The sequence below is a fragment of the Scophthalmus maximus genome, chromosome 19, assembly GCF_022379125.1.
Source record: "Scophthalmus maximus strain ysfricsl-2021 chromosome 19, ASM2237912v1, whole genome shotgun sequence".
Taxonomy (NCBI): domain Eukaryota; kingdom Metazoa; phylum Chordata; class Actinopteri; order Pleuronectiformes; family Scophthalmidae; genus Scophthalmus; species Scophthalmus maximus.
Genome location: NC_061533.1, coordinates 16,344,280 through 16,362,500, shown reverse-complemented (window position 1 = coordinate 16,362,500; position 18,221 = coordinate 16,344,280). Strand labels below are relative to the sequence as shown.

At 41.7% G+C, this 18,221-nt stretch overlaps 2 protein-coding genes across 4 annotated transcripts in view; one reads left to right on the top strand and one right to left on the bottom strand.

Annotated features, from left to right (window-relative positions):
* The window catches only part of ela3l (elastase 3 like), a 2,784-nt gene extending 1,918 nt beyond the window's left edge, over positions 1 to 866 (bottom strand). Inside the window, exons 1-3 of the mRNA XM_035640647.2 lie at positions 713 to 866; positions 401 to 489; positions 74 to 171 (exon numbers count right to left, since the gene is read on the bottom strand). Of these exons, the coding sequence (XP_035496540.1) occupies positions 74 to 171; positions 401 to 489; positions 713 to 752 (227 nt within the window). The 5' untranslated portion in view covers positions 753 to 866. The remainder of the gene's footprint in view (positions 1 to 73; positions 172 to 400; positions 490 to 712) is intronic.
* Positions 867 to 4,308: 3,442 nt separating this feature from the next.
* bco2l (beta-carotene 15, 15-dioxygenase 2, like) lies at positions 4,309 to 14,842 on the top strand. 3 transcript variants are annotated; one of them, XM_035640644.2, is made up of 14 exons: positions 4,309 to 4,500; positions 7,151 to 7,294; positions 7,460 to 7,504; positions 9,051 to 9,228; positions 9,813 to 10,024; positions 10,483 to 10,598; positions 10,724 to 10,826; positions 10,969 to 11,109; positions 12,108 to 12,268; positions 12,682 to 12,852; positions 13,186 to 13,323; positions 13,617 to 13,799; positions 13,946 to 14,056; positions 14,327 to 14,842. In XM_035640644.2, the coding sequence occupies exons 1-14, from the start codon at positions 4,374 to 4,376 to the stop codon at positions 14,441 to 14,443; spliced, it is 1,947 nt and encodes a 648-aa protein (XP_035496537.1). In that variant the 5' UTR covers positions 4,309 to 4,373; the 3' UTR covers positions 14,444 to 14,842. The 3 variants fall into 3 exon arrangements, with proteins under 3 accessions (XP_035496537.1, XP_035496538.1, XP_035496539.1); XM_035640645.2 differs by lacking the exon at positions 7,151 to 7,294 and having other exon boundaries at positions 4,312 to 4,500; XM_035640646.2 differs by lacking the exons at positions 7,151 to 7,294; positions 7,460 to 7,504 and having other exon boundaries at positions 4,312 to 4,500.
* Positions 14,843 to 18,221: the final 3,379 nt, after the last annotated feature.

Here is an 18,221-nt window from a genome sequence, read left to right as displayed (position 1 = left end):
TCAGGGTCAGATTTGTGTGTGTGTGTACTGGTTGTTGTGTTTGTGTGTGTTCGTGTTCCTCTGCTGCTCCTACTTGATGCAGTGAGCAGCAGTCATGACCCAGTTGGCAGCAATCAGAGATCCACCACAAGTGTGTCTCCATTCACCGTTCCTCTCATACTGCAGAGAGATCTGGAGACGACAGAGGACAACATACACGACACAGGGAGAATCAGGTCGTGGATGCATAGATGGATGTCATGATTTGTAAAGTTTATTCAAAAACAACCTTTATTGCACAGGATTTTTCAATAACCACTGGGTCTAAGCATCAAATAACCAGATGTTGGACCCTCAAGGTTTAAACGTGAATAGAAAAAAACCCCAAAAAACATTGACAGACGTGTACATATAAACATACCTGCCAGGGCCAGCTGTGGGGCTTGGCATCTACTCCATTGACCACACGGGAGGTCAGGGGCTCAATGGGTGGGGTGCCGCACCCAAAGGCTGGACAAGGAGGAGATGGTCATGAGTGTGATGGACATGAGCGAGGGAGAGTAGGAGAAGAAGAAAATAAACATTCAACTCCTACAACCACAATTTTTTTCTTCTTTTCATTGCAAAATATTAAGTGCTCGCTTCCTGGTGCGAGTTTCAACACTCACTCACACATATTTGAACACACGCAGAAACAATTACACAGTCTTTAGAGACTGCCAGATGTTCTTACCGCAAGCAATGAGCACTGAGGCCAGCACAATGGGGATCATGTTGATTGATGCTTCTGCTGAGGGACAGCAGGACACAGACTTTTTAAACGTTCCACCACAGGCAACGCCTGCTCCGAATGGAGGAAAACACACTCCTATTGGTCTCCAGGGGATGAAGATGGACCAATGGCATTTAGGGTCAGTACAATTGGGTGGCCGCCGATTCACACAGGTGTGTTCTCTGGAACATTTCCCGTGACCTTCATGCAGAGCTACAATAAATGCTCCGCAACACCTTCGTTGCATATGTGTGTTTAACAGCTTTCAGATGAATACAAACAGAGTTTGTGAATGCAGAAGACATATCATACAAAATTCTGCATTTTACCTTACCTTTACCGCCTTTTCGTGATAAAGTCTCTTGCCTGAAACTTGGAATGAAATGCTTGCATAACAGCGTGGGAAGTCAACATCTGGATTACTGGCACTGACCTGTTTTCTCCTTAATATAAAACAAAAATCTGACTAAGAGGCATTACTATGATAAATAACCAGTACAATGAGAAACAGATGGCAACATTGATGCAGAAAATATTGACAGCAACACCAGCCTGTTTTTATCCCCGCAGTTCTGCTGTGAAATCTGGACTGGTCTCACACTCTGCAGTGCCCAGGACTGTGAGACATTTTGTGTGACCATATCTAAGATCAAACATGTCACTCAACATGCTTCATTTTTTGGGTATTTTTCTGCACAGTGTATTTGACGACATATAGACAAATGCACCGCTCGAAACACTGAGCGATGTATCGTGAGGCTGATAATAACAATCTGAATGCACAGAAGTTTAATAAGTTATGAGACTTGGAGGGCACAGACACAACTCCTGAGGTATGAAAATGTCAGAGTGTGTAGGCCTGAGGAGACTCAGCATGCAGACGTTGTAAATCTGTCAAAGGCTGCTTGGGTAATATTCAAAGGTGAAATAAAGGCGCGGTAAACATGCGTTAACCATGTGGAGTCAGTGGAAATCATGCTGAGGAATAATCAGTATGTGAACAACAAATCTTGTAAATAGTGTTCTTCAAGATGTTTCTGATAGAGAACCTGATATCAGTTTAAACAAAATCAGGTCATTTAAACCAGAATGCCCCCCAACGATCCCTTCAGGTGACAGACTGGGCTTTCTTTATGCTCACAGATCATTGAACTTCCCTGTTCACCACTAGATGGGACAATTGATCTGTTTGGATACATTTGCAGCTTTATTTTGTCTGTACTTGTTGCTAGAAACTACATCTGAACTTTGTAAATTGAGCTATTATGTAAATCAATCCTCCATCTAACCGAGTTGCAGCATGTGAAAAGACACAAAACATTGACAACAGCAGTAAGAGCCCTGATCATACACCTCATAGGATACTCAACAACTAAACTTACGTTACTTTACAACAATGCTGTTTTTAAAGTTGTGTTCCAAAGTTGGAGCAACACGTCTATAGTTACAGACTGGAGAAAATACTAAGAGGATGAAAAACACTTGAACGGCACCTCCGGCAACAAAACAAGCAAGACATACCCGGCCAGTGTGTGTGTATGTGTCCTTGATTTGCATGTCTAAGCTTCTCTAAAGCTGTGATATTCAATTAATCGTGAGCTAATTAAAATTACTCTTCAAATCTGTAAAACACTCTTGGGCTCATTACAGGGCAGTGTCCAGAATAGATGCTTCCCTTTCCCATGTTCTGATTAAAACTCTTGTATTCATTAACTTCATAGTGGGCAGATGATGCAATATAATGAACTGAGGTGCACACTGAAATGATATAAGTACTTCAAACAGAAACCAAAGACCAGACTAGGTGACGCAAATGATCTCAATTAATGCATGACCCGATATTGAGATCAAAACCTCTGATCTCCAAAATCTGCCGCCTACCACAGAAATATGTTTATATGCATCCAGGATGCAGTCTGTTATATTCTGAAATGAGGCTTACTAGTTTCATGGCTGAGCAATGACTGAACCCCCCTCAGGGTTTTGTAATGGATACACTTCAGCCTGCATGTGTTCAGCTGCTGAACTCTGAATGACACGGTGTGTGGGGTTTATGGTTGGTTTATATCACTTTGAGGCTGTAAACACTGTACTGGCCGTCGCCATTCGCCATGTGGAGCAAAGGAGAAAGATTTTGCAATACAGTGTAAATATTATTGTGGCAGGTTAGTGCTGTTGGCTGCAGTCAGCTGTGGTTTTCAACTCGCATACCTCATGTCCAATATTACCTCCACTGGTATGTGGTAAGCACAGTGGTTGGGATCTTTAGGTTTGTAGTGACAGTCTAACGTTCAACCCATTCTGAGCCCACTGACATCGTCATCACTTAATATAAAAAAATACACAACTGTATTTTCCAGTGGCTGCCTGATTTGCCACAGGCAGTGTGTTTTGAGCCGCAGGGCTGAAGTAAATCCAAACATCGTCTGTCTGCTGCTGATTTGCTTTTATCATCCTCCTTGCTACTGATGTTAACAGAAGGCATTTCCCCGCCTTCGCTTTTCAATTATGTTTATTTCATTTTGATGTCTTTGTTTACTGCGGCTTTAATTCGCTGTTCCTCAACATTTTTTGGTTTGTCATCCCAGGCTGGGAACTTCTGATTTAATCTAATTAGTATGATCATGACCCGACTGGTCGTCCTACAGCTCTTGTATGTACTTGTCAGGTTTCAATTTTTTTCACGTTGAGTGGGAGAGACAGTAGCACGAGCAGTGGGACTATAGGTGCAGCCTCTCTCACCACATGCAGTTCTATGGTGTGATAAAAACTGCTTACCGCTTGAACATGTTATCTGACTGGGTGTTTGTGCCAGGTATGTGCATGTGCCAATAATTCATACAGACTCTGTATGTCTGTAACAAATAAATTAATAATAAATTAAATCACCTTGGAAATAACAAAGTCCTCATTTCTGAAATTTGTTAAATGTTAACAACCACAACCAAACTTAAAATTTATGAAACACTTACTCGATAGACATGTTATTCTAGGCCTGCTCTTTCTACTGTCTTGTCCAAATTTGCCATTTTAATTATTTTTTTATTTATACAAAAAGTGTGGTTTCTTTAGTTATATTAGTCTGTTTTTACATATGACTCATCTCCCATTAAATATTGTTCTTCTGCAGTGATGCATGTCTCACATTTATACACAGTCTCTGCAGAGCGTTTCATAATAATTTTGGTTTTGGATCTGCCACATCTCTTTCAGACTTATGGGACCTGGTTTTCCCTTTATACACTTGGGGACTTGGGTTGCACACGATGTCATGTAACGCGAAAGCAATGCTTATCAGTACCTGACACATTGACCTAGTATTGTACAGCCAATTAACACTGGGTGGTCTTTGAAAAAAACAAAACAAAAATAAACCCAACCCAAACCAAAATCTTAATTTCCTTTCTTAATGCTACAGTGTGTATTTTTTGTACTTTTCTGGCGGCATCTGCTAGTAAAGTTGCGAACCGCAACCAACTGAGCACCCGGTGGACACTTTAAAGTGGCGCACCGCTAATTCCATTTCCGGTTTCCCAAAGCGCTGGAAATGCAACGCGAATGCGAGGTATTCTCGTAGATTTACTAATAATACCGCATTCTGGACCGTTTTCTCTGCAACCTAATGCTGCGTTCCATCCAATTCGGACCCCGAAAGTCGGGGTGGTGGTGCCATTTTCCGACCCTCAGAGTCGTAGTGGAACCGGGACGCGGCACCACACGACGTAGCAATCATGGAGACTTACTCGGAGGTCAGGTCAACCTAATGTAACTATATTTAACTCATTCAAAGTTGACAAAAAACATTGGTTCTTTTTGCAGGTGATTCTACACATATTGTGGATAATATATTCATTCATGTGAATACGTTCTTCTAAATATTACGCACTGTAGCTTTAAATATTAACATACCTGTTTCACAACAGCTGACGATCATAAAAGTAACTTTTGAAAACTCATCCTAAATGACGAAGATTCAGGCTGAGATTCTGCCGCTTAATGTTGAAATAATTTACAGATATCATGGAAAATTCATGTCATTTGATCCAGAGCAAACGTGTAGGAACCGTGATTTGCAGTGTGACACAAACTGCAGAAGCCAGACAATAACTAGTAAGATTAGATACAACAAGCAAACACGCACAGTCTCACAGTTACAGTGCGTGGACTGTTACTTAACTAAAGGTCATTTGCAGAAACATTTTATACATGTATATAACAACAGCAAAAAAGACACAAAAAAATAATAACGTGTGTGTACTGGCTTGGTGATTGAATGAATTACTTTTCTTCCAGAGAAGATATGGAAGAAAAGTACAAAATGTTCTTTGATTTTTGATAACATTTTTACTAGACATGTATTGTGTAACATCAATGCTAGTGATGTGCATAATAAAACACAATTTCAGTAAGGCTGCATCAAAACACCAATCGTTTTATCCTCTGTTATCTAAATTAGTAAGTTGCAAGTCCAATGAGTCTGGACTATGATCTGAAACTAGAAAAGAATGATAGGTGGTGTCCATTACGGGTAAGACAAGAGTCTAGAATCAAGGAACAAAACATGGAATCAAGTAGAACTTATGTACTGGGAAAAAAATAAGTTATATATATATATTTCTATATTTTTTATTAATATATAGTGTTTAAAAACTGTCCACATATTGAGACACAACATGGCTGAAAAGATCTTATCCAAGTTAGTGTCAAGGGATGTTGTTCATGTCTCCAGCAATTATGACGGTAGTTGAAGTAAATTTGGAATTGAATTGAAGATTTCTGCGTTCAAAGCAAATAGGAGAGTTAAAAATTGGCCTTCATTGGGATCACTATAGTGTTCTGGATAAAAGGGATATTTTTTCCTGTAAAACACAAAAATTAGCATGATAAGCTTGGGCCAGTGCACAACTGACTGACCATTGTGCTGTCTCATCGACCGATTGTTGGGCAGCCCCCCCCCCCAGTTATCACTGTTGGGTTCACTTGACGTTTTGTTTAAATGTATTATACAAACCTTGGGCCTGGGTGGATGTATATGTTAACCACATTTGTTGGTTTGAAATCTTGAGGAGTTTTCTTTGGGCTTGGTAATTGTTTTGCCTGAAACTTCATGAGTGGAATGATAAACAAGAATGGTGAATATTGTGCGCTTTATTTAAGCTGCTTTCACCTGCCTACTCTTCTTCTTGCTCTGCTGCACACCCTCCACCCAGCACCTCCTTTTCATACTGTATCAGACTTAATCAATGTCATATTTTGTCATTGTTGCCTGGTCAGTTCTGCACTGTTTTGTTTTTTTAGCTGCTGCTCTCCCTGCGTCACATTCCACGAAGGCTCATGGAATGGTAGAGAGATGTGTTCTCGCTATCTCAGGCTTTCCACGTATGAATGTGGAAGATAAGGGAGGTCCCAGAACAGAGCCATACCGCCAAATATGAATAATTGCGATTATTTGAAATGAATAAATTTTGACAACAGTGGTTCTGACAGAACTATATTTCTGCATTCATGTGAAGTTTTGCCATATTAAGGGGCAAACCATAAAGATGACTGTGAAACCCTTAAATACCATTGGTGTAAGCTTATGGTTGCCCTGGCAGGTTGTGCACATGTTACAGGAGACCGGAACAATTTAAAAATGTAAAATCCTAATCCTTCTAAGTCTTTTAGATTAAGCATGCACGCCTTTGTTTTCCTTACACTTACTCTAAAGTCTGAAACACAACCGCAGAGTCATCTGTCACTTTGTTCCAACGGTTGCTTGACTTGTAGCAAATCCACAAATGCCTGTGTTCAAGCATCGTTAAGTTATTTGTCCACTGGGACATTGGGAAAGACAAAGCAGCACATAAGGCTGCAAATGGAAAATGAAAGCATGTCCACTTAAAGGAGAGATGCTGCCAAACGGGTAAAGGAGTAAGTAGTTACCAGAGCCAATTAATTAATGATCTTTCACTTGTAAACTCTGTTTTCCAAAAATATGAAGTCATGGATCATGGTACTCCAGGCACACTTAAAATGGCAAGGCACTGCAACACAAACATTATTTTCCACTCCTTATGTTGTGTTGTGCCATGGGTTCATGATCAGGATATGGAAGCAGAGAGTGCCATAACCCAAAAAACAGCAGGAAGTGAGAAAATAAAAGAGAAATATAAGGTGAATTATTTTGTCTCTGGTTAAAGGTTAGTGTTATTGGTGCTGAGAGCTAATGTACATCACGATCCACCAGAACTGTGAAAGCCTCTTACAGGGTCGGGGACAGACCAGGGAGAAGTGACCCGAAGCAACTCGCCCTACTACACTGACATGCATGAGGTGCTTGGGTCAAGGCCAGCAATATGCCCCCCCTGTTCTGTTTGCCTCTTGCTTGACAGACCATTCTCCCTCCCTCAACTGCAGATGGCAACAGTTCGGCACCATCACGCTCCACTAGCCCCCCCAGAATCCCCCTCCATCCAGTCCCCAGTGGAACATTCACACCTAGCCCCTCACCTGACTCCACCAGTTGCCAAGAGGAGGATGGCCCCTGTCGGAGTGGTTTGGGTGTGGTTTGGGATTATTTCATATAGTCAAACAGTGTTATAGTCCACAACAACTGTAGTCTTCAGTGCCTGATATAACTACCTCAACTTGGCAAGGGTCCAAGGGTTCAAAGGTTTTTCTCAGGGCTCGTATAAATCCTCTGCATTTGTCCGTTCAAATCCGCAGAACGACCAGCCATGTCCAAGTCCAAAGAGCCCCAGACACAAAGCAGTGAGTAGACACTGCTTTCAGAATTTTTTTTTTCAATTATTATTATTGATTTTGGTAAAAGGGCATTGTTGTTTGAATCAATCATTTCACCATTTCAAAATCTCAACATTTAGTCGAGCATTGCTGTATCTTAGTGTATCCACTTTTAAAAACTATTCATTAGCATCTAAAAGAGTTCAACACAGAAACACGTGTATGCACTGACGTGCATTTAGATAGTTGGGTTTCTTTGGCTTTTGTTTTAATCATTATGCTATTTGTTGCGTTTCAAAGTCAGTGGTGCAGTTACAATAAGACATGTTGACATTTTCTATTGTTCCTGCTTGAAGGTCTCCTGTTGAATCAGAGCTGGTGAAAGAATATGCACAATGTCTCATTAACAGCTTTTAGTCATTCTCAGTTGTTAAGTAAAAGAAGAAAACTGGCTGACACTTCCCTGCACAGTAAAAATGAAAAGACGGCAAATTAAAAAAGATGTGCAGGACAATAACAGCTAATTCTACCAAGGTCATTTACTTGTACACTAACATACTGTTGGTGACATGAAGAAAACAAGTCATTAAAGCAATAGCTGCTAAAATTAAACTACTTTTGCAATTGTTATTACCCCCCCCCCCCCCCCCCCCCCCCCCAATACCTGAAGCTATTATCCACAGCAGTTGTGGGCTCATGAGTGTTGCTCTTTTGTTTTCACGAGACTCAATTTTTAATGCAGTAGAAGGGAACTACACTCCCCACCTGAAAAATAAATGACAGCACACATTCAGGCATCATTTGTAATGCTGCAGTAATCACAATCAAAATTCACAAAGTCAACATTGTAAGATATTGTTAAAGCCCATTGCGGTTATCTCTCCATTGCACACTCTCGTTTTTATTGTCAGTTGTACTCGAGTCACGGGGACCAACAGAATTCTGGCTCTGCTGATTGGTTGCAATAACAATTTACATAGACAGAAAAACTCTGATATTGGAGCTTAGGCTCGGCATGAGTCTCTGTATTGAACCACACTGATTTGCTTTCGCTAATCACGTAACTCTCATATATATTTTACAACCTGCATTAACTGTGAGATATGGGGTACTGAAGGGGAACTGGTTATTGGATAACAGATAAGACAGCAGACAGTATGGGTGTCATTCATAGTGCATGACCCCAGAGATCCATGAGTTCACACAACCAAGAGCTACTACGGTATTTAATGTCTCCTACAACAGGGCACATGCTGTTTATTGCACAAAACCATTTTTACTTGTAGAGCTAGATTGTTTTGCTTTTACGGTTAATAGCTTATGATACATTCAGAGTTGTGAGGGATACATAGAAGGTGTGCAATTCTGATTTTTACATATTTACATAATTATCTAATAATTAGTCTGTATTCAACTGATTTAGCTAAATATCCTCCTCATTCGCACTTGTTTTAAGTTCAAGAGCTATGAATTCTTCACTGTTGACCTTTGTATACACATCACCATACCCCTCCGCTCCTCTGCTCTCTCCTGTCCTTTCCTCTCCTCTCTCCGGTCCTTTCCTCTCTCTAAGTATCCAGCAGGCAGCGATGTCCGCAGGCCAATGGGCTGGAGAGCGTGGCACCTCTGGTGCGTTCTGTGGAAGAAACCCCTGATCCCATTCCCACCACCATCAAGGGAACTGTTCCAGCGTGGATCAATGGGAGCTTCTTGAGAAATGGTCCTGGGAAGTTTGAATTTGGGAAAGACAGGTATAGTTTTATTGGCATGTCATTTTACAAAAAGCTTTGAATAAAGGGAGAACAACATTACATCAACAGAGATGTAATGTAACTCTCAAACTTGCCTTTTCCAAACATAATTAACAAGACAACTTAAGAAGTGGCGCTGATTATGCTTTTAAACACCATTGTATCAACGTCAACATTTATATTTCATTATCACCACAGGGAACAGTAGAATATCAGATATTGATATTGATATCCGATATTAAAGTCACAGGATTGTTTAGGATATACAGTTTGGACTTCAGTGAATCATCTGGAGAGGCAACATGCATGTTCAAACCATCTGGTTTATCATACTTATGCCGTCCTTTATTGAGCCGCAAAAGGTTCTTTCACCCATGACTAATTCATTTTTTTTCTCCTCAAAAAATGATGAGGATCAATTTCCAGATTTTTATTTCCCTACAAGTGATTGACAAATGATTGATTCCCAAACAATTTGTGTTTATCAGTATGTTCAGTGTGTCACGCTGCTCACAACGCTCTATAATTTTGGCTTACACAAGTACCCTGGTGGGAAGTCACGTGTCATTTTCTTCTTCTCTTAGATACACCCACTGGTTTGACGGCATGGCCATGATGCACCGCTTCCACATCTGTGATGGCAATGTCACATACAGCAGCCGCTTCCTGCAAAGTGACTCATATGTCTGCAACTCAGAGAAGAACCGTATTGTGGTGTCAGAGTTTGGGACGCTGGCGATGCCTGATCCCTGCAAGAACATCTTCGCTCGCTTCTTTTCACGCTTTCAGATTCCTAGTAGGTCTTCTCTACACATTGCATAATTGCATTTTCTTTTACTTTATAGTACTGTCCTTGACTATATGTGCTGTATTGTGTGCTGCTTCTGCAGTCTAATGAAAGCTGATGTTTCTTTATATTGCCTTTTTTGTGCCTGTGTGTGTGTGTGTGTGTGTGTGTGTGTGTGTGTGTGTGTGTGTGTGTGTGTGTGTGTGTGTGTGTGTGTGTGTGTGTGTGTGTGTGTGTGTGTGTGTGTGTGTGTGTGTGTGTGTGTGTGTGTGTGTGTGTGTGTGTGTTTGTGTGTGTGTGTGTGTGTGTGTGTGTGTGTGTGTGCGTGCGTGTGTGTGTGTGTGTGCGTGTGCACTTGTCTCTGAGGGAAACTGGATTTAAAAGTTCTTTTTAAGTGATAGCAGTGAAAATGGGTTTTGCTGAATTGATATACTTCATATGTTCCTGACATGTGCATGTGTGAGCAGAGGCCACAGATAACGCCAGTGTGCACTTTGTCAAGTACAAGGGAGACTATTATGTCAGCACGGAAACCAACTACATGCGACGAGTAGATCCACAGAGTCTGGAGACAAAGGAGAAGGTCAGTGAGTGTCAAATATTAAAGTCTCTGTTAAATGCTCATGCTGATAAAGAGTCAGAGAGTAAAGATGAGGAGGATGGGTGACCGTGGATGGACAAAAACACTGATGATGCTGTCCATTTAAGGTGGACTGGAGTCAATATATCGCCGTCAACTCAGCTACAGCTCACCCACACTACGACCGTGAGGGGGCCACATACAACATGGGCAACTCATATGGCAAAAGCGGTAACCTTCTTTCACTCCTTGCTTCCCAGCTGTCTACATACCAAACCATAGTACTATATGTCATAACTATATTTATTTAGATGTCCGTATGTTATCCACACTAACACATACTGTACGATATTTATTTTTGGGCCTCCTTCAGGTTTCTTCTACAACATCATCCGTGTGCCTCCACCTGAGGACAATGTAGCATCGGAGGACTCAGCAGACCTGACAGGAGCCAAAGTGATCTGCTCCATCCGCGCAGCTGAACCCAGGAAGCCGTCCTATTATCACAGCTTTGGTGAGATGCACTCTGCAGCACAACAAACAGGCCACACCTTCTTTACGTAGTCTGCCTGCTGGATGTGTGCTATAGTGGAATTAATGAATTCTCTTTTTTATTTGCCTGCACTGGCAGGACAAGTCTACTTCACTGAAAGAGAGCCTCAGTTTTTCCCGTGCGCTTATTAATGACTAATTTGAATTCTAGTCTTGTTCTGCCTCTCTTTGTCAGTCACAGTTCCTTTGTCTTTGTGTTCAGCTCTCACTATCTTTCTCTGTCAATAACTCTGCCTCCGACTCACACACAGAAGTACACACTTGTACTATGTAAGAGTACAGTTAGCAATATACACATGCTTTGTATCATAGTGTTTTAATGTTTTGTTGTTTGTTTCTATATAGCATGTTATACAGTTGGATTTTGGTGGAAAAGGCTCTTTGAGAGAGCTCTAAGAACATAAATTCTGCTGGGAGAACTGATCCTCCTGATAAACTGATACAGGATTATTAGGTCTTAGTACAGTCGACAGTGACATGTGAATATGACTGGATGTGAATATGACTGGATGTTAATAGTCGGCTGATAGCCAAGCAGTTGATGAAGAAACTTTTGATAATGAAACATCAGGCTGATGCACATCTGCTCATGTGAACATGCCTTCATCACGCCGCCTGATCTAATGCTCCGTTGCACTATTTTATTTTTCCATCGGGCCAGTTCCCTGATTATATCTCCAGCAGACCGCCCTCGCTCGGCCAGACTGTCCGGCACCGAGAAATCTCACAAATGATGCAACGTTGTGCAGTTACACAAGGCACCACGGGATCAACGTTGCACTGATGACTTTACACTCATCAAATTTAAATTTAGTAACCCACCATGGTGCAGAAGATATAACAAGATTGAGAGTGTGATTGATCATGTATGATGAAATATGGTGAAAACATGCCGAGGAGCTTAAGAGTTGTCAATTTTGTGTAATGTTCAATGCGTGCATGTTTTACCCCCCTCTGCAGTCATGTCGGAGAACTACATTGTGTTCATTGAGCAGCCGATCAAGCTGGACCTGCTGAAGTTCATGTTGTACAGAATCCAGGGAAAGAGCTTCCATAAAGTCATGACCTGGGAGCCTCAGTATAACACCATCTTCCATCTGGTCGACAGGCACACTGGCAAGGTGGGTTCAACTGTGTTTATTACACAGCCATGCACTTACTTTATACGAGGAAGTGTAAAGAAAGAAACATGCACATCCAGCTGCTGAACAAAACAAAAAAAGGAAAGCTGCAAGCTAATCGGTTCATGCTTGATGGAGTTTCTGATGAAGTCCCACTCCGTTGGTGTAGATTTTTCTGGTGCATTTTCTCATCTCATTACACAGAACACCCATTAAGCAAAGAACAACAAACTGTTCAAAATGTGAAGGTACAACACAGTAACAGCTGTGCCAAGAAGGGGGGTTATCTTCAAACGTTAACAACCAGTTCAGTTCCTTTGTGTGTTTCCAAAAGCCTTTGTATCCCTTATTATTTATGTAAGGTTTCTGTTATGTGACTGAGTCCTGACTGGTTGATGTGTCTGGCCCCACAGGAGAGTGAGGTCAGGTACTTTACGGCACCCATGTTCACACTGCATCAGATCAATGCTTTTGAGGACAACGGGTTCTTGGTTATGGACATGTGCTGTGGGGATGATGGTGAGGTCATTGGAGACTTCACACTGGAGAACCTCCGCAGAGGCCCGGGAGAGGATATGGACAAGGTAAATGCAGTTTGCCTCTGAATTATATTACTGTCATATTATAACACAAACACACTTTCCAAATATAATGTGATGTTTCATTATTTTGTCATCAGAGAGCAGCTGAGATTGTTGTTCTGGTTTTTACAAAATAGCAGAGATAGTCCATTTATCTCCTATTTTTGAATTTGAACTAATTAACTACTACTACTTCTAGCTACGTTTCTTAAGCAACGAGCTTCTGCATGTTAAAACATGATTTTGTGTCAGTATTTTGTATCCTGTGGTTACATTGCACCTTTCAGCGAACGAGCTACACTCACAAATTTGCATTCCTCTGATTTCTTTTGGCAGTTTTACAACTCGTTGTGTAGAAACTTTCCAAGGAGATACGTCCTGCCCCTGAACGTGGATGAAAAAACTCCTTTGGACCAAAACCTTGTCACCCTGCATAACTATAAAGCCTCAGCGAAGAAGACAAAGCCAGGAGAGGTGGGATTGAACATGTGCATAGAGTTTATATCTTGACACTAGATCTGGTATTCCTGGAATCAAGTAAAGAGTGAGGCCTATCACCATTATGAATACAGATTCACTTCCACACACTGCAATTATCCAGCACGATGAGACACTGAAAGTACTTTCTCTGCAAGATAGTAATGTAATGGCTTAACAGCGGACGAAAATGTCAGAATGACTGCCACTTAACATCTTACAGTATGTGGCAAAAATGCAAAAGTGGCACAGATCTGAGTAAAGCCTCACTTTCACCTGTGGCCCTGCAGGTTTACATGACCCACGAGGAGCTTCATGATGACGAGCTGCTGCAGTACGGTGGCCTTGAGTTTCCTCAGATCAACTATGAACGCTACAACGGCAGACCTTACCGCTACTTCTACTCCTGTGGCTTTGGCCATGTGTTCAGCGACTCTCTGCTCAAGATGGATGTCCACACCAAGGAGCTTAAGGTTCGCTGTCAATCAAAGAAAACTAGAGAGACACTATGGTTATCTGGTCAGGGTACCGGATCAAAGTTGTTTCCGGTTGGGAGCTGACTTTATAACATGAAACAGCTCGGAGTACGGGGGATGTTTATGTAATCTTCCCTGTCTAGGTGTGGCGTTATCCCGGCTTGTTCCCGTCTGAGCCTGTCTTTGTTGCTTCGCCCAAAGCGACTGAGGAAGACGATGGAGTGGTTTTGTCAGTCATCATCACACCCAGAGAAGTGAGTTAAAAACAGCAACAACAACAACAACAACACCAAAACAATCCACAAGAGAAGCAGAAGACCGGATTAACATCAACTGTGTCAACATTACTCATGCATAACTAATACTGCTGCCATTATATTGTACCTGACAATGTTTTTTTTATGCAAGTAGAAGACAAACGGTTTATTGCTTTGACTTTCATTATTGTGAGAAGGGTGCTCTGCTCTGTGACTTTTTTTCTTTACATAACATATTTAATCTGTTTAATCTGTTTCTGTTTCCAGGAGAAAAGTACTTTCCTACTCGTTCTGGATGCCAAGACCTTCACTGAGCTGGGTAGAGCTGAGGTCCCTGTCAATATCCCTTACGGGACACATGGTGTGTTTAACGAGATGGGCTAGATGTGACACTGTTCGCAACTCTGGGGCGAATTGCTGGAACTGAACCAGCAAGAAACCACTTTTTTCACAATATAGAATATCTCTGTTGATGTCAGTGCCTGTAAACCCCCCTGAACTGGGAAAGAAGAAAAGGGTTTGGAAAAAAACCCCACCTGCAGATTCATGCCATTTGTTTGTACCTGCTTGACAGAAATAAGTGCATGTCCTCACTGTCTGCTGCCATTACAGTCAGAAAGACAGAGTCAATCTTTTGCAGACTAACAAGCCAGAAAGCCCAGCATGGTGTCAGCACACCAATAAAGTGTGTCCTCTATGTCTTCTTACGTGGAAGAGAACCAGATGGTGCTTTGAAGGACCAACAAAAAATGCCTGAAAATCAATACACACATTAAAATAAAACCCATTTCTGTTTTGTTTTTTTCTTTTTAAACCCAAAGTGTTTGCATCATCACGCCACTGGAAACGCTATACTCCCAGTGAGGACCGAACAGCACTTAGGATACATAAGAATGCATCAGAGGAAATTCAATTTCTGTCAAAGTAATGTGATAGAAATGGACAACGTCTGTAATGGCTAAAAACAAATGGATCTACTGGTCGATAGCCACCAGAAAGTCTAGCAGAGGTCACATCAGAAAAGCCAGGCTTTTTATATGCTCAAAACAACCCAAAACAAAGTTGACAGACACAACAAGTACTGACACGTTGGAGTTTGAGTGTGAACAAGAGCAACTTGTTGTTGTATTGTATTAAACTGTGAGCTAAACAGAAAAGTGATATGAAACACAGGCCTCAACCAGAATCACCACCACAAGTAACCCATACAGCCGCAGTGTATAGGTTACAGTACGCTGTCACTCCACCGTCTCCACAATTGACTTAACTGAGGTTTATTTCCACATATTTTGCAACAGCAAGTCCCATCCTTCAATAATTTATGTCTGCTTAGTGCACACAGGCAGAGGATTTATCTAAAGCTTCCGTTATTACATGGGAGTGTATTCAGCAGGAAGTAATCTATAAAGCTATCCTGGTGTACAGTTTAAATACATTTAATACTGGGAATTAACAACACTTATGTTTTTGTCATGATGTCTACCCAACTGAGGCTGAGTCTCTTAATAAGCATGCTGCACAGGTCTCCCAAGATACACATTAATTAGCCCATAATTCCCAATCTAATCAGTCACACTTAACGTGTGCGTGCTTGTTTGTGTGTGTGTGTGTGTGTGTGTGCGTGCGTGCGTGCGTGCGTGCGTGCGTGTGTGTGCGCACATACTGTATGCTCAAGTTCATTAGTACTTTCTCCAACAGGCATGACCAGCAGAGAAAGATACAGCGACCTTTGCCCTCAAGTCAATCTCCAGATAAATTTTTATGTCTGCAAAGCTGTGAGCTGAAGCAAACCCTTATCAGTGTTGCCCCCGCACCCTTTTAAATTCATTATTGTGTGAGACCCTTAAGCATGAGAATCAAGGTGTTACCCTAGATAGTTAACACTGATGGCTAAATGTCGGGCTTGAATGATGGCCAAACACCCAGCTGCAGGCTTGCTGACAACACATTTGCCTTTACCGGCATCAATAAGCTTGCATACACAACATTTGTATGCAAGTTTGTCGGTGCTGCTTTTAAGGTGGCAGTTGCAGACTCTTATTTGACACCTGAGAGTAAGCGTGAGCTCCCTCTCAAAACCCCCTGCTGTCTCACAAAGCACAAGTTATTGTACAGAGTCTTAACTTTGACTGTCGTATCATCATTTCATATCCCATGAATTCATAATGATATCATCTATATTCACCATATTAGACACACTACTCAGAGGCACGGGCTGATTTCCCTCAATAGTGAGAACAATGTCTTGCATATCCAGATTTGTCGCTCCCTATCTTCACGGTCTCGAGCCATCTTGTGGGAGCATGACATACAGATTATGTGCATCTGCATGAGCATGCCCACAAGCGCCATCCTTCCCCTGTGCACATACTGTGATTATATGTTGATTTATGAAAGAGTGTGTGAGTGTGGAGCCACGCATGTGTGTCTGTTTCTCTGTGGGCTCTCTCTAATTGTAAATGCAAAAAAAGAAAAGAAAAGGCAAATACTTTATGAAGTCAGAATGGAGCAATTAAAAGTCCCTTGGAGGGGGTGAATCGTGCAATGTCAACAAGAATAAACTCCCACCACGGACCTCACAGCCTGGCTAAGGAAAGAAAAAAATGGGAGGAGAGGATTTACCCACATTGCACTATAATGGGTGGAAATAATGTGATGCCAGAGAAACAAAATTCACGTTGCAAATTTAGCTGTTTTATTCACTCTGTTTGAAGCTGCTGTTTCTCTCTTCCTTTAATTCCTTTTGGCGTTATTACAAATGTCTTCTTCCCCCGGAGCCTGCCGCTCAGGTAGTTATACAATTTATAAAATCTAGGCAACTACTCTTCAGCGAGTGATTACTCGAATCACTTAATGTCTTCTTTGTTATCTCCTAAAATAAAAGGAGAAAATTGGCCTGGTACTAAAAATTATTGCTCGAAAGGTAAAAGGTTGTAATCCTCTGTTTAAAATATGCACGTCTTGTGTTTGAAAAATGAAGACTTGGATGTCAGGATCAGTCACTGCTGCAATAATGCAGGACAAATAGATTCATGGTGGTGGCGGATGGCTTTACAGTGTCCTAATAATGACACAGTCTTCAAACTCTGGGGGGAGATGAGAATAAGCTGCCCGGGCCAATATGGGCAGAATGAGGCTGATTTTGCCTTTATAACAGCACGTACTTTTCCCTGTTGGATGGAAGCCTGGGCTGACAGTCAAACATCATTATGAGCCAGTGGCCTTGCAGTTTGTCACTGTCACAGCCTCTAAATAGAGACTTTGTTTTCAAGATTTGTTAAGATTTATGACATTCCGGGCGCTTTTTAAGCAATGATGCACGACAAAGTCATTCTTGTCTAATGTGAAGCCACTTTGACAAATGGAAGATTCTGTGGGTTGTGGGCTTATTTCCTGTGAACACAAATATAATGCCATACATTGTGCTCAGTTCTTTTCGTTTTTTTCGTCTTCATTTTTTAATCTTTGTCTCAATCAGAGAAAACAGATGTTATGTGAAGGGGCTGCGAAATGGCTGAAATGAAAGATGACATTTTCATCATCATTGTCGAGTCCACCTTTGAACCCTAGCCCCAAAAAAACCATTTGCACATTTCAATGGCTTGTAGGAATGACGCCCTGATGTCAGCCAAAAATTGATTTGCCCAGGGCCCTGGTTAAATACTTGAAGAGAAGATCAACTATTTGCTGGCTGACTGCATGGTCATGTTGTGAGTGCAAGTAGACCGAAATACGTATTATTCCTTCTCTTGATGTGTTGCCTTTGTGGCATCCTCGCTCCCACACCTGCATTCTGAAAGGCCTCCTCACGAAAGAGGCAGTAATCGCGTGTGGAGGATATTAGACATGAATCACTGAAATTGTTTCACAAGGTGCAGTATAGGCTTTCACATGGAGTACTATATAGCAATTCTACAGGAGAGCAAAGAAAATACCATGCAGGCCAAGGGAGGTCAGTACAATTTGGCTGCTGTGGACCATATGTGCATCTCTCCGCAGCTCCCTGCAGGAAAATTACATGAATATAGAGGTAATTTGTTTCCATACAGGAACATTCATTATCGGGCCTCGCTGTGACCCAATGAGAGCAGCCGCCCGGCAGCGCCCCCTGCCGGCTCCCAGGGACTCCTCTCTATAAAGCGCTCCGGTGCCTCGACACGCA